The sequence below is a fragment of the Fistularia commersonii genome, chromosome 15 (genome assembly GCF_037954325.1).
Source record: "Fistularia commersonii isolate RoL2024-O1a breed Wild chromosome 15, RoL_Fcom_v1.0, whole genome shotgun sequence".
Classification (NCBI taxonomy): Eukaryota; Metazoa; Chordata; class Actinopteri; order Syngnathiformes; family Fistulariidae; genus Fistularia; species Fistularia commersonii.
This window is the reverse complement of record NC_141298.1, coordinates 5522882-5538107: the sequence shown is the minus strand read 5'-3', so window position 1 is coordinate 5538107 and position 15226 is coordinate 5522882. Positions and strand designations below refer to the sequence as shown.

At 41.8% G+C, this 15226-nt stretch overlaps 1 protein-coding gene across 1 annotated transcript in view; it reads left to right on the top strand.

The window, feature by feature from the left end:
* Positions 1 to 10231: 10231 nt before the first annotated feature.
* gabrr2a (gamma-aminobutyric acid type A receptor subunit rho2a) overlaps positions 10232 to 15226 on the top strand; it is a 72840-nt gene continuing 67845 nt past the window's right edge. Inside the window, exon 1 of the mRNA XM_086160830.1 lies at positions 10232 to 10623. Coding sequence (XP_086016956.1) covers positions 10502 to 10623 — 122 coding nt within the window. The 5' untranslated portion in view covers positions 10232 to 10501. The remainder of the gene's footprint in view (positions 10624 to 15226) is intronic.

Sequence of the window (15226 nt, the reverse complement as noted above, 5' to 3'; positions counted from 1 at the left end):
TATGGCATTTAAGACATGCACTTATAAGTGTTTGCATTGCGCTTTTGCTATTATCTTAGAAGGACATTAAGATGTGTTTGTTCTACAAATAATGGTATTATGATAACAAGTATTATTATTATTCATCCTTCCATCCATCATCTACCACTTTTCCTACACTCAGGGTCACAGGGATGCCGGAGGCGGGGCTCCCTGGATTATTATTATCATCATTATGAAGGCACTCGAGGAGCTATACCATAGGCAAAGTATGCTGCAGGAAGAACAACAACGACTGACTTTTATTTTTTACAGACATCCAAATATTCAAATAATGAGTAGGAGTGAACGGACATACTAGCTTTTGACGAGAGAAATGTTCATCAAATGTTGAAAAGAATATCAGTATACATTGCAGAACTGACAGGAATAGTTATTGCATTGTTGTAGGCCGAAGAGGCCAAGCCAATTAAATGTGTAACACTTACACTCTATTGCTTTAACCAGTGTGAACTGTATGCCAAAATTTCTTGGCTGCAGCTGATGTGTTTTTATTCAACCTACATCAATTTAGAAGATAGTCACCTTTGTTTATCTTGGGATAGCCATGATACTAATAATTTGCCAAAAAAAGTGACTTTTTGAACAAGTGCTTTAGGAAACAAGACCAAAATATCTGTTTGGCCCAGCCAACAAGGCTAACATACAAGAATAAAGGGAAAATAATAAGTTGTGTGACAATATGTTGTTTTTCGGAAGAAAAAGATTCTTGAGTCTCATTGCATTCATACACAGTAAAATTTTGTTTGATAGTCCTCCTTTTCTGCTGCTTTCAAAAGGGGAATGGATGTATTATAACGTAAAAAGTATAAATATTTTGATTAATAGCAGCAGATTAAAGCAGTAGCCCAGTTTTTCGGAGGGTCCGCAGGAAAGAGGGTCTCTTCTGTGTCTCCTTCATGAGCTTCATAGGCTGTCTCTCTGTCATCGGTTAGTCCCACCACGGCCGTTGTGTTGTCTACAAACTTGTATAGATAGTTTGTGTTGTGATTTGCTGTGCAGCTGTGTGTGAAGAGCAAATACAGGAATAAAAACATCTTGAAGTAGGATCTAAGTTGAAAGAGTGTGAAATATAGATTTTTTTTTTAAGAATGCTGGCAGAGAAGGTCAGCAGGAACTGTATTGTGCCTTCGTAAAACTAGAAGAAGCATACAACAGGGTTGTTGGTCATAATTTTGCTTAGTGAACAGGTGTATAATTTTTTTTTTTCAAGATGTATTCTGTGAACAAAATCCGTCGTGCCTGAATGTTTGATGGTTGACTTGTGGTTGTTTACGCTATAAAGAAATGAATTTATTCATTTTTTTTTATTCTACAGCATTCGTTTGCCAAGCAAGGTGATCTTTCAATCATCTTTCAGAAATCTGAAAATATTTGCACTGTGTGAATGATCATGGTGTTTGTTTGTTTTCTGTTCTCTTTGCTCTTCAACCACTCTAAAGAGAAGGTCAACATTACAGAGCTCAATTGAAAGGCCAGCAGCACCGGCTGCCTGTCATTTAAATGGCTTTTATTGCTGTGAAATTATTTTGCTGTGATATTTCAGCACTAAGACCAATTCTCACATTTAAATGTATTCATGAAAACGGTAGAAAGTGCAAAACTTGAGTACCTTTTTCCTGTCTTAATGGTATTTGCCGACACTATTTTTTATTTTAATTTGGTCCATTTGTGAAGAGGTTAAGGGAGGGTCAATCTTACGAATTGTGCAGGTTTTTCTTACATTTCAGATTGTTTACGTCTCTGTTACAGTGGCAAATGACCACCCTCGCTTCAACAGAATACTTTTATAGTCCTGCTTTAGAGTAAGAATAATGTCCTAAAGCAGGAATGAAAATGCTGTTCACCAAAACTGCCTGTAAAGCGAAGCAAGCAAAGTCTATTTCTGAGTATCTGTTTCTCCATTCCTTTATTTTGGTGTAGCTTTATATGATAATACAAATCCTCTAAGCGAGGGTTTTCACCAAAGTTAAATTTGAAAATATCCTGTATCATGGAAAGTCACAAAATTTAAGTTGAAACTCTGAACTTTCAAAGAATATTTGGCCAACAAGCAGATTCCTATATTAATTGGACTACTGCTCAAGATTGAGAATATAGAGGGTGGCAGAGTTCAAAGGTCTCTGGTTTAATTCCAACAGGGGACCTCCCTGTGTGGAGTTAACATGTTCACTTCATCTCTGCGTGGGGTTCTGGTTTTCTCCTGCAGTCCAAAAACAAATAGTAGGTTCTTTGGAGACCATAAATTGCTTATACATGTGAATGATGGAGTGAATGTTTGTTGGTCCAATCAACTGACAACCTGTCCCCCTTGAAACTGAGTGCAGGATACCTCCGGTAGATAGTAAATGGAAGAAAATATGGAGATGCATTTTTCCTGAATTAGCATTGCATTCAGTAGGTGTTCATGGGATTATGGTATTGTTTACATCCGTCCATCTGCTAAATATCATATTCAAACACACAAAAAAAGGGGAAAAAAAAAGATAGCTGTTGGTGGTGGCAACACTTGCTCAGTACCTCGTGCTGAGTTGTAACCCAAGGTGTTTTTCAGCATGAAATTAAGCTCCAATGTGTGCATCTCATATGGCAACCTCACCAAGCGTGTGTGTGTATATGGAGCGGCAAATGAAACTACATTTAAACAGTGGTGCTTTAAAAAGAAGCAAAGCACTAAATAAATTCATCACCTTTAACCTCTCTAAACTGAGAAAGACTGAAAAACATTCTCACGCAACTTTTTTCTACCGAGAGCAATATTCGCAGCAACATCACCCATAATTTTATAACCCTTGTGTGTCTATATTTGTCTTGCATTGCAACTTTGGGAGGTTGATTTGAATTTTGCCAGTGTTTACTGACATCTTTTTAGAGGGAAGATAGATCGATTGGGGAACACTTGTGCTGGGTAAAAGAGGGCATACCTTGTCACAAAACAAGGAGCAAAAAGAAAAGAAATATAGCCACGACTTACAAATGCAGCTTGGCATAAATTAACTCATCATTAAATCGTTAAACCTGCATGGTATATCTGTGTGGCTCTGTGGCCCATTTCCTCCAGGGATTTTCCTCCCAGCACCTGATATATTTAGACATTGAGACATGACTCTTTGAACAAAAGCCAGCGGGGAAAACTCATAACTCTCGACTAATGTTCTGTTTTCATTCTCACACCGTTGGTGGCTTTGCTCTTCCACTTAGGTCCAGCCATGAAATAAAAGAATCAATAAGTATTTTGTCTCCTGGGAAGGAAAAGATCACCAAACTATCCAGCCATATTCTTCCCCATGACTGCCTTAAACTCTCTCTCTCATATCCTGTATGTGTGTACATACCTGCCATTGAGGAAAAAGATGGTAAGCATACATATAAACATCTATATATATATATATATATATATATATATAGATATAAATATTACACTCACCGGACACTTTATAAGGTACACCATGCTAGTAACGGGTTGGACCCCCTTTTGCCTTCAGAACTGCCTCAATTATTCGTGGCATAGATTCAACAAGGTGCTGGAAGCATTCCTCAGAGAGTTTGGTCCATATTGACATGATGGCATCACACAGTTGGCGCAACTTTGGCAGATTTGTCGGCTGCACATCCATGATGCGAATCTCCCGTTCCACCACATCCCAAAGATGCTCTATTGGATTGAGATCTGGTGACTGCGGAGGCCATTTGAGTACAGTGAACTCATTGTCATGTTCAAGAAACCAGTCTGAGATGATTCCAGCTTTATGACATGGCGCATTATCCTGCTGAAAGTAGCCATCAGAAGTTAGGTACATTGTGGCCATAAAGGGATGGACATTGTCAGCAACAATACTCAGGTAGGCTGTGGCGTTGCAACGATGCTCAATTGGTACCAAGGGGCCCAAAGAGTGCCAAGAAAATATCCCCCACACCATTACACCACACCCACCAGCCTGAACCGTTGATACAAGGCAGGATGGATCCATGCTTTCATGTTGTTGACGCCAAATTCTGACCCTACCATCCGAATGTCGCAGCAGAAATCGAGACTCATCAGACCAGGCAACGTTTTTCCAAACCTCTGTTGTCCAATTTCGATGAGCTTGTGCAAATTGTAGCCTCAGTTTCCTGTTCTTAGCTGAAAGGAGTGGCACCCGGCGTGGTTTTCTGCTGCTGTAGCCCATCTGCCTCAAAGTTTGACGCACTGTGCGTTCAGAGATGCGCTTCTGCCTACCTTGGTTGTAACGGGTGGTTATTTGAGTCACTGTTGCCTTTTTATCAGCTCGAACCAGTCTGGCCATTCTCCTCTGACCTCTGGCATCAACAAGGCATTTCCGCCCACAGAACTGCCACTCACTGGACATTTTTTCTTTTTTGGACCATTCTCTGTAAACCCTAGAGATGGTTGTGCGTGAAAATCCCAGTAGATCAGCAGTTTCTGAAATACTCAGACCAGCCCTTCTGGCACCAACATCCACGCCACGTTCAAAGTCACTCAAATCACCTTTCTTCCCCATACTGATGCTCGGTTTGAACTGCAGGAGATTGTCTTGACCATGTCTACATGCCTAAATGCACTGAGTTGCCACCATTTGATTGGCTGATTAGAAATTAAGTGTTAACCAGCAGTTGGACAGGTGTACCTAATAAAGTGGCCTAATAAAAAGTGAGTGTATATTCGCCAGAGCAAATCAACCTTCTCCATCTAACTCTATTCTCTGTATCCTCCTCTCTAACACCAACTACCTTCATTTCCTCTCTCACTACGTCCGTTATCTTCTCTTTGGTGTTCCTCGAAACCTCTTGCCTGGCAGCTCCAATTCCAGCATCCGTCTAACAAAATATTCACTATCCCTCCTCTGTACATGACCGAACCATCTCAGTCTCGCTTTTATGACCTTCTCTCCAAAACATCTAACATGTGTTGTTCCTCTGATAGACTCATTCCTGATCCTATTCATCCACGTCACTCCCAAAGAGAACCTTTGCATCTTCTTCTCTGCAACCTCTAGCTCTGCCTCCTGTCTTTTCGTCATTGTAACTGTTTCTAGGCCACACAGTATCGCTGGTCTCACCACTATCTTGTACACCTTTCCTTTCATTCTGGCTGATAGTTTTCTATTGCATAGTACCCTTGACACTTTTCCACCCATTCCAATCTGCATGAACCCGTCTCCACCTTTTTTCCACACTCTGTTTTCCACATGCTACTCTGGACTGTTGACCCCAAGTACTTGAATTCCTCCGACTTCTTGATCTCCACTCCCTGTAGCCTCACCATTCCACCTTGGTGCCTCTTATTCACACACATATACTCAGACTTGCTGTGACTAACTTTCAATCCTCTCCTTTCCAGGCATACCTCCACCTGTCTAGATTTTCCTCAACATGTTCTCTGCTCTCACTTAAGACCACAATATCATCTGCAAACATCATGGTCCATGGAGATTCCTGTCTAACCTCATCTCTCAACCTGTCCAGATGGAGGTGATCCCAGATGGAGTCCCACCTCTACCTTGAACTTCTCAGTTACCACTGCAGCACACAGCACCACTGTCTCACAGCTAACATACATGGCCTGCACCAGCCTAACATACTTCTTTCCCACTCTAGATTTCCTCATATAATACCAGAGTTCCTTTCTTGTAACCCTGTCATATGCTTTTTCTAGGTCTACAAAAACACAATGCAGAAACCCCTGGCCTTCTCTGTACTTTTATATTAGCGTTTTCAAAGCAAGTACTGCATCAGCGGTACTCTTATCAGGCATTCTTCAGGCATCTTCTCACTCTCTAAGATCCTGTTGAATAATCTAGTCAGAACTCTACCGGTGCCTCTCCTTGACACTTCCACACCTCCACAGGTATATCATCAGGACTAACTGCCTTTCCACTCTTCTTCCTCTTCAATGCCTTTCTCACTTCACTTTTACTATCTCTGCTACTTTGTGGTTTACAATAGTCACCTCTACTACCCTTGCCTTTCTTTTATTTTCCTCATTCATCAGCTCTTCAAAGTACTCTTTCCATCTTCCCATCACTCTTCTAGCATCTGTCAATACATATTCCTCTCTATCCTTAATCACCTTGACCTGCTGTACATCCTTTCCAACTCTATCTCTCTGTTTTGTATCTGTATAGATAATTCTCTCCCCCCTTACTGTCCAACCAAGCATACAAGTCATTGTGTGCCCTTTGTTTTGCCTTTGCTACCTTTATCTTTACCTTACACTGTATCTCCCTGTACTGCTGTCTGTTCTCTTCAGTCCTCTCAGTGTCCCACTTCTTCATTGCAAACTGCTTTCACGTTTTCACTCCCGCACTTCCTCATTCCACCACCAAGTCTGCTTATCTATTTTCCTTCCACCACTTTGTCCTCCTGATCTTCCTTGTCACCTGAGTCATCCTACAAACGACCATCCTATGCGGTCTGGCTTCACTCTCACTTACAACTACTTTCCAGTCACTGATCTCTTTCAGGTTACCTGGTCTATACAAGATGTAGTCTACCTGCGTGCTCCTACCTCCGCTCTTATAAGTTACCCTACGTTCCTGTCTTTTCTAGAAAAAAGTGTTCACTACAGCCATTTCCATCCTTTTTGCAAAGTCTACCACTATCCCTCCCTCTGCGTTCCTATCCTGTATACAAAATCTGCCCATCACTTCTTCATCCCCTCTATTGTCTGCACCAACATGCCCATTGACGTCTGCACTAATTACCACCCTCTCATCTCTGCGGATACTCTGCATCATTTCATCTAACTCATTCCAGAACTTCTCCTCCTCAAACTCACATCCCACCTGTGGGGCATAGCAACTAACAACATTGAACGTCAAACCTTCAATTTCCAGTTTCATACTCAAAAGTCTATCGAACATTTTTTTCACCTTCAGAACATTCCCAACAACCTCCGCCTTCGAGATAATTCCTACTCCATTTCTCTTTTTGTTAGTACCATGACAGTACAAGTTCAAGCCTGCTCCTAAGCTTCTAGCCTTACTATCTTTCCACCTGGTCTCCTGGACACACAGTATATCCACCTTCCATCCCATTTTGACTTTCATTTATAATTTTTGTGTGATTTTGTTTTCAGCGCATTCAACTATATAAAGAACAAGGTATTCAGTAAGAATATTTCATTCATTTAGATCTAGGATGTGTTATTTTAGTGTCCCCTTTATTTTTTGAGTAGCATATAAATAAAACACACACACACACACACACATACACACACACACACACACACACACACATATATGTACTATATGGCTGAAAGTATTCGCTCACCCATCACAATAATTGGAATCAGGTGTTCCATTCACTTCCATGGCCATAGGTGTATAAAATCAAGCACTCAGGCATGCAGACTGTTTTTACAAACATTTATGAAGGAATGGTCGCTCTCAGGAGCTCAGTGAATTCCAGTTTGAAACTGTGAAAGGATGTCACCTGTGCAACAAATCCAGTCATGAAATTTCTTCACTCCAAAATATTCCACAATAAACTGTCAGCTGTATTGTAAGACCATGGAAGTGTTTGGGATCGACAGCAACTCAGCCACAAAATGGTAGGCCACGTGAACTGGTGCATAGCGTGAAGTGGTCGCCATCTTTCTGCAGAGTCAATCACTACATACCTCCAAACTTCATGTGACCAACAGATTATCTCAAGAACAGTGTGCAGAGAGCTTAATAGAATGGGCTTCCATGGCCAAGAAGCTGCATCCAAGCCACACTTCAACACGTGCAAAGTGTTCGATGCAGTGGTGTAAAGCACGCCGCCACTGGACTCTAGAGCAGTGGGGACGTGTTCTCTGTAGTGACAAATCGCACTTCTCCATCTGGCAATCTAATGGACGAGGCTGGGTTTGGCGGTTGCCAGGAGAACGGTACTTGTCTGTCTCCATTGTGCCGAGTGTGACGTTTGGTGGAGGGAGGAATTATTGTGTCGGGTTGGTTTTTAGGAGATGGGCTTGGCCCTTTTGCTATAGTGAAGGAACTCTTAACACGCCTGACTCCTACTAATGATTGTCAGCCCTGTCCACTGATAATCGGTGTTCTTTTTGGCCCCAAAGGCCTACGCCTTCCTTCTGCTTTAACTCTGCTTCACCATTACCACAAGAAGCAATTTCAAGGTTCAGAAGTTGGGATATAAGTTTGGCCAAATTTCTATGCCTGGACAAAACAAATTAGAAGGGAAAGGTCTAACTTGTAGACAATGGATAGAATAGCAAGAGAGCAATTTGGACACTTATAAAGGTCACCGTATAGTTTACCATCATAAAAGCATTTCCCTGTTCTCATTTTCAAACTGATGTCATACAATTTTTATTCAAAAATGACAACGGAATTTAACATCACATCACAACAAAAATTGCTAACTAAATACACACCATATTGGTAGTTGAAAAAAGTTGAAAACTTCCTACAGATGATGCAATATCATTCTTTGTATTTTGATGTATATGACCTGATTTGGAAGTATGATTGTGTGCTTAAAATGTGTGCTCCTCTGGGAAAAGTTACATACAATTTTCAAATATATAGGATCGATTCTGTGCTGTGAGGGGTAAAAGCGGGAATAACAAAGTTACAAAGCCAAAGTTTGATTCTCTGCTGTTTTTAGCAGTGAGGCAAACAGTTACCCAGATGACATGGCTTGAATTTTTGCACGTCACCTCGTGCCAAAAAGCCAAAAACTGTCTTCCTCCCCTTGCAAAAGAGGTGCCCTTCAGCAGACCAGGCCCATCCAAAATTAGTGAGTGACACTAATTTTTGTGTTCCATACATTTTATTGTCTTTAGTTTTCCCTATAAAGTAGAGGGACCACAGTGGGAAATGCACTGTATTGTTTTAGTAACAGCTTCTACATTTTAATTGCTGTGTCTTAATTTAACATCGTCATTGAAGAAGCCGTCGCAGGGGCTTTGTCCGAGCGCAAAGGAAGTTAAGGTGATCCCTGCAGATGGTGTCTTATCACCAGCTAGCCGACTCACCCGGGATCAAACAGTGCAGTAGCTCACATCCCAGGAACATGGAAAGCAGATCTGTTGCCAGTGATACTGGTCCAGCCTCTCTCTCTCTTCCTCTTTCACCCACTCTCTCTCTGGGGAAGGGTGTGATTATAAATTAAACCAACAAATAAAAGTACCGGTGATGGAGTGAGCATCATCGGGAAGAGTCAGCCACATTCTATTTTTAATTCATTTTTCACATCCTTTTTGTCCAGCACATCTCTTTAGGGATTAATCTGAATTTAATGTAATGTTACAGTAACAGCTGCTCAAGCGTCATGCGGTTGCTGCTACACCGAGGAACACTAATATTCCCCTGACAATGTAGCTTTCTAACAGATGACAGAGCTCCTTAAAAAAATCATATATTCCGGCAGAAAATGTAAAATAGTAGGCAGCACTTAGGGAAATGGAAGGTTTAAACCAGGACCCAGGTTTGTTTGGGTGAAAATACACATTTTAGATTTGCTAAAATTAGTTTCCTAACTTTATCTTTTCTTTTTCATGCTACCTGAGTTTGATACTCATCTTTGTCATGTTGTTGCCAAAATCCCTGTTTTACTTCTTGAAGCTGTTTTTCCCCACTTTAGAAGATACTTTATGAGAAAGAGGCATCACATAGTAGATGTTCTGGAGATAAAGTCAGACTGAAATGGTTTGGACATGTCCAGAGGAGGGATGGTGAATGTGCTGCTAGAAGGATGCTGAGGCTGGAGCTGCCAGGCAGGAGACCTGGAGCAAGACCAAGAGGAGATTCAGTGATGGAGCAAAAGAGGACATGGAGTTAGTTGATATGAGAGAAGAGGATGGAGAGGAAAGGTTTCGATGGAAACAGATGATTGACCCCTCTGTGGAGCAGCCGAAAGGAAGAGAAGAAGACTTTCAAAGATTTTTTTTTGGGGGGGGGGGCCTGGCTTGGGAACTGTGTCCAGATGCCCACCAGCGCTGTGCAGGAGAGCCTCCATTGTGGCTCCACCACCATGCTCCCCTTGTTGAGTGAAACGTGAATCCTGAGATGAGGTTTATTTACAAGAGAGAGGCATAATCCGCCTCTCTTGTTGTGTCATGCCAGGCTTCAAATAATCCCGTGTGTGTGTGTGTGTGTGTGTGTGTGTGTGTGTGTGTGTGTGTGTGTGTGTGTCACCCTCGGAGTACAGGCTGCAGATGTTCTCTCTCCCTCACTCTCTCCCTCTCTCTTTTTTTTTCTCTCCAGTGGGAAAAGTGCAGACAGAGAGTGGATTCACGCACACTCACTGACTCACGCACACAGAGTCAGGGACCTCCACAGACACGCGCGCTCGCTTCCATCCCTCCAGCCTGGTGCGGCGGTGGACTGTGATGCCATGACCGAGGAGCCGTCCATCCTCCGCCGAGCACCATGCGCTGCCGGCCGGTGAGCGCTGCTGGAATGAGAGGAGCGAGGGGAGCTTTTGAGGGACTCACCTGTGGATTTGTGTCGGCAAGATGCCTTATCTGACTAGAGTTCTGATCTTACTCCTGGGTCTGCTCGTTTCCGGGGAATGCTGTAAGCACGGCCACCGGGTGCGGAGATGGACCGGCGCCGTGGAGAGCCAGAAGCACGGCACGTAAGTGGACTTTTGGAAAATCCCCAAAAAGATAAATAAATAAAAAAACAAACAAAAAACTTCATTAAAATGTATAAAACGGCGTATCGTTGCAGAAACTCAATGCTTAGAAAGATTTACAGATATTTTGCCTTTTTTTTTTCCTTTTTATGACTTGATCCGGGGACGCGCGGCAGCTGAATGATCAAGTGAAGCTGAACTTGCGCACTACGTGCACGAGGTGCGGTCATATGAAATCTTTGCAGGGTGTCACTTTGGTTTACTGACGCGCAACAGTTTGTGCGGAACAACACTCGGGACGCCTGTCGCATGTTGGACTGCCGGTTATTTGGCTGCTGCGGCTGTTCGGTGACTTCAGCCCGACCCTCCTCCTCCTCCCCCTGTCAGTTTAGAGATCAGTGTCTTCGTCGCTGATCCTTCTCTGATTTCATCGCTTATATTTCGGAAAGAGCAGAGGAGTGACATCTGTACAACCGCCCGCGGAATAATCAGCTTTAAAAAAAATGTTTCCAATTTTTTTTTTTGTACCCTAAGACCCTCTAGTGGCCGGTGTTTGTCCTGTGCCTTTGACATTGATAGAATCCCTCCATGCGGGAAGCGGTGTAATCTGTTACTTTGCTGTCTTATATCTTACTCTAAACCACCATCTCTCCCTTTTGAATCGATATCTATTTATCTTCAAGCACCCTCTGTCTTTCAGTGCTCCTCACCTAAGTATTTTCCCGATGCGATTTTAGATAACTGATCCACAAGGCGTTTCCTTCTATACCTGTGCAAAAATGACCTCTAGCTCGTGTCTTTGTTTGGTTTTCTTTGGTTTTTGTGCAGAACTAAGAATGTAAGCAACAAGTCCTCCGACGCTGATGACCGGACACAAAAGAACAGTGATTTTCCTCTTGACGGATTAGTGTGGGGAAATGTTGATGTTGTCTGATGTGTCATCACATTAAGGTCTCTTTATTGAGTCCAAATAACATTGTGTTTAGATGCTGATATTAACATGGCCAATCGATGCTCAAACAACCAACAGAACAATGATATAAATAGATAGTGATATATTTTTTTACACTTAATCCCTCGCGGGAAATTGTTCTCTGCATTTAGCTCATCATGGATGAGCAGTAAACAGCCGCTTGGCGACACTTGGGGAGCAGTTAGTGTCTTGTTAAAGAACACTGAACAGGCCAGGAGGAAGTTGGGAATTGAACCAGCAACCTCGACCGGCTGCGCCACCTTTAACTCAAAATGTTTCACACTGAAAATAAGCAGCATGTGTTTTTACATGATCCCCTGCTCCAAAGTCCAGTGTTGGGATTCATCCACCTGATCAGATGTGGACATCAGACGATTTTACACTCTAGGAACATTTTGCAGTTCCTGGAAACTTTTCACTTTACTTTGTGCACAATTATTAGGCAAATTATTATTTTGACCATGTCATCATTTTAGCCATAATTTCAAACTCTATGCTGTATAAACTTAAATTCTTATTTGATTTAATGGTGATGTTTATTTGTGTAACGAGGGACAGTGTATCCCAAGGAGATCAACACCCTATATCAAGGTGTGCATTATTATTGGGCAGATTCTTCTTAGGAAAAATGGGCCAAAAAAGAGATTTAACTGACTCTGAAAAGTCAAAAATTGTGAAAAGTCTTTTAGAGGGATGCAGCACTCTTGAAATATTTAAGATATTGGGGTGTGATCACAAAACCATCAAAGGTTTTTTTCTTGCAAATAGTCAACAGGGTTGAAAGAAACGTGTCAAAGAAAAGATGCAGAATAACCATCAAAGATTTGAGAAGAATCAAACATGAAGCTACCAGGAACTGATTATCCTCCAGTACTGCCGTATTCAACAACTGCAACCTATCCGGAGTGCCAAGAATTACAAGGTGTTCAGTTCTGAGAGACATGGCCAAAGTAAGAAATACTGAGACCCGACCAGACCTCTGAACAAGACACAAATGTTGAAACGTCAAGAATGGGCCAAGAAATATCTCAAGATTTTTTAAAGGTTTTGTGGACTGATGAGATGAGAGTTACTCTTGGCGGACCAGATGGATGGGCCCTTGGTCGGATCAGTAAAGGACACATAGCTGCACTTCGACTTAGACGCCAGCAAGCGTGGTGAGATACTGGTTGGGCAGGTATTATTAAAGATGAGCTAGTTGGACCTTTTCGGGTTGAAAAAGGACTCAAAATCAACTCTCAGATCTACTGCCAATTTTAGGAGACACTTACTTCAAGCAGCAGTACAGGAAAAAGTCTGCATCTTTCAAGAAGACTTTGATTTTTATGCAAGACAACGCTCCAGCACATGCATCAAAGTAGTCCACTGGCTGGCCAGTAAAAGCCTTAGAGATGAAAAACTAATGACATGGCCCCCTTCTTCACCTGACTTAAACCCTATTGAGGACTTTTGGGCCCTTAAAAAGGAAATTTACGGTGAAGGTAAACAGTACACCTGTCTGAAAAGTGTCTGGGAAGCTGTGGTTGCGGCTGCACAAAAAGTTAATTCTGGCCAGACCAAGAAAATGACTGGCTCCGTGAATGGAAGGCTTGTGATTGTTATTGAAAAGAAGGGTGGCTATATTGGTCACTGAGGATTATTTTTTTTTGAAATTTCAGAATGCTGATATTTAAATTTTGAGTTTGTTTATTATTCTCACTTTCACAGGTGAAAATAAACCCTATTGAGATGGAAAAATCTTAGTTTTTCATGTAGTTGCATCATAATTCTGCACACAAATAGTTGCCTTATAATAGTGTACATATAGATATTCTCTTAAGAGAGTAAAAACTTAACTTTTATTCTTAGATGTTCAGGTTCGAGGTTTATTAACATTTTGGATTGACCATGTGCACTGTAGTAGTACGATAACAAATTGAATCCTAAAAAATACAATTTGCCTAATAGTTGTGCACCAATGTAGACTGTTTTTTGGGACATCCAGAGTGCATAAGAACCAGGGACCTCAGAGCTAAGAACCATTTTAGCTCCTACACAGAGGCAGGGTGTTTTTATGGTTCCATAGGAACTCCTATGACATTGGTAACTGCTGGACCTCATAAGCCTCGCCCATTACCATACACTTCTTAATTAGTTTTTAAAACTATTATGGTCAGTGGTTTTCTCTGGCGAGCGCCGCGGTGGCACAGCGGTTAGCACTTTGGCCTCACAGCACTTGTTCAATTCCGACAAGGGGACCTTCCTGTGTGGAGTTTGCATGTTCCCCCAGTGTCTGCATGGGTTGGATTCCTCTGGGTTCCCTGGTTTCTACCCACAGTCCAAAAACATGCAGCAGGTTAATTGGAAAAAAACTTGGGAAAAACTGCCCTGAATGAGTGAGTAAGTGAATGGTTGTCTTTCTATATATGTGGCCCTGTGATTGACTTGCGACCAGTCCAGGCTGTACCCTACCTCATAGACTCAAGCATCCCCTACGACCCTGAGTGCGGGATAAGTGGCCGACGATGGATGGATGAATAGTACAGTGTTAGCTGATGGCAGGTTTTCCACATGGCGTGCAGGGAGGAAATAAAAACATTACAACCTATTTGATAGTTCATGATTATAATTCCTGCCATACAGAACATGAATGCTATTGAATTCTGAACGCACAGATAACATGCTTTCAATGTTATCCGTCTGGTCTTCCTCTTCATCGCTGTGCTTTTTCATTTTTTTTTGAGTGTGGGGCTTGTGGTACATGTTGCATATGCTTTGAGCGCATCAGTCCTTAGTGTAGTCCCATAATTCCTGTGTGAATGCAAAACAAAAATATCCCCTGGTGAAGCGAGTTCTGAGAAAAAAAAATTGAGCTGAGCAGTTCTTTACCTTGTTCTGTCTGAAAATGTACATTATCTGATTTCCTACATTTCCATGGATACGACTAGGTTGAAATACAAAACATCATCAATCTTTGATTTCATTTTATTTCATTTTGTGGCCCTTCTGTGGGCATCAACATGACAGTACATATGGTCATTTAAAGTTTTTATTTCCAATTGAAATATGCTGCCATATGCTGGAAGAGGTCTCGAGGAAGACCAAAGAGAAGATCTATGGACGTAGTGAGACAGGATACGAAGGTAGTTGGTGTGAGAGAGGAGGATACAGAGAATAGGATGGAGAAAGTTGATTCGCTGTGGTGACTCCTGAAGGGAAAAGCCGAAAGAAGAAGAAGATTTCTGATTGTAATGTCATAATGCCAAACAGTACCGTATTTCATAAATCTGGAGTAGAACCTTGAATGTAGTGTAGCAATTAGCTTTCCATTACATAATATATGACAGCAAGGTTATCTAATCCCTGTCTGTCCTACTCCTTCGTCACTTGCAACAAAGCTCAGACCACAAAGGTTTAGTTATTGACAGTCAGTAAACACTTTTTTTACTGCTCAAGAACCTTTGTTTAGCTAAAAATGTGAACTGGTTATATGATAACATTAAATTGTGAAGCAGATTTCGGGCTTGCTTGTTCATGTGTCTTTGGCACAGTTTGCAATATGAGCTGCTCCCTAATTTGCCAAACCAATAAGGCTGGGAGACAATTCTTGCTCTCATCTTCATTCTTCCCGCTGCTTTTCCTTTACTTTCA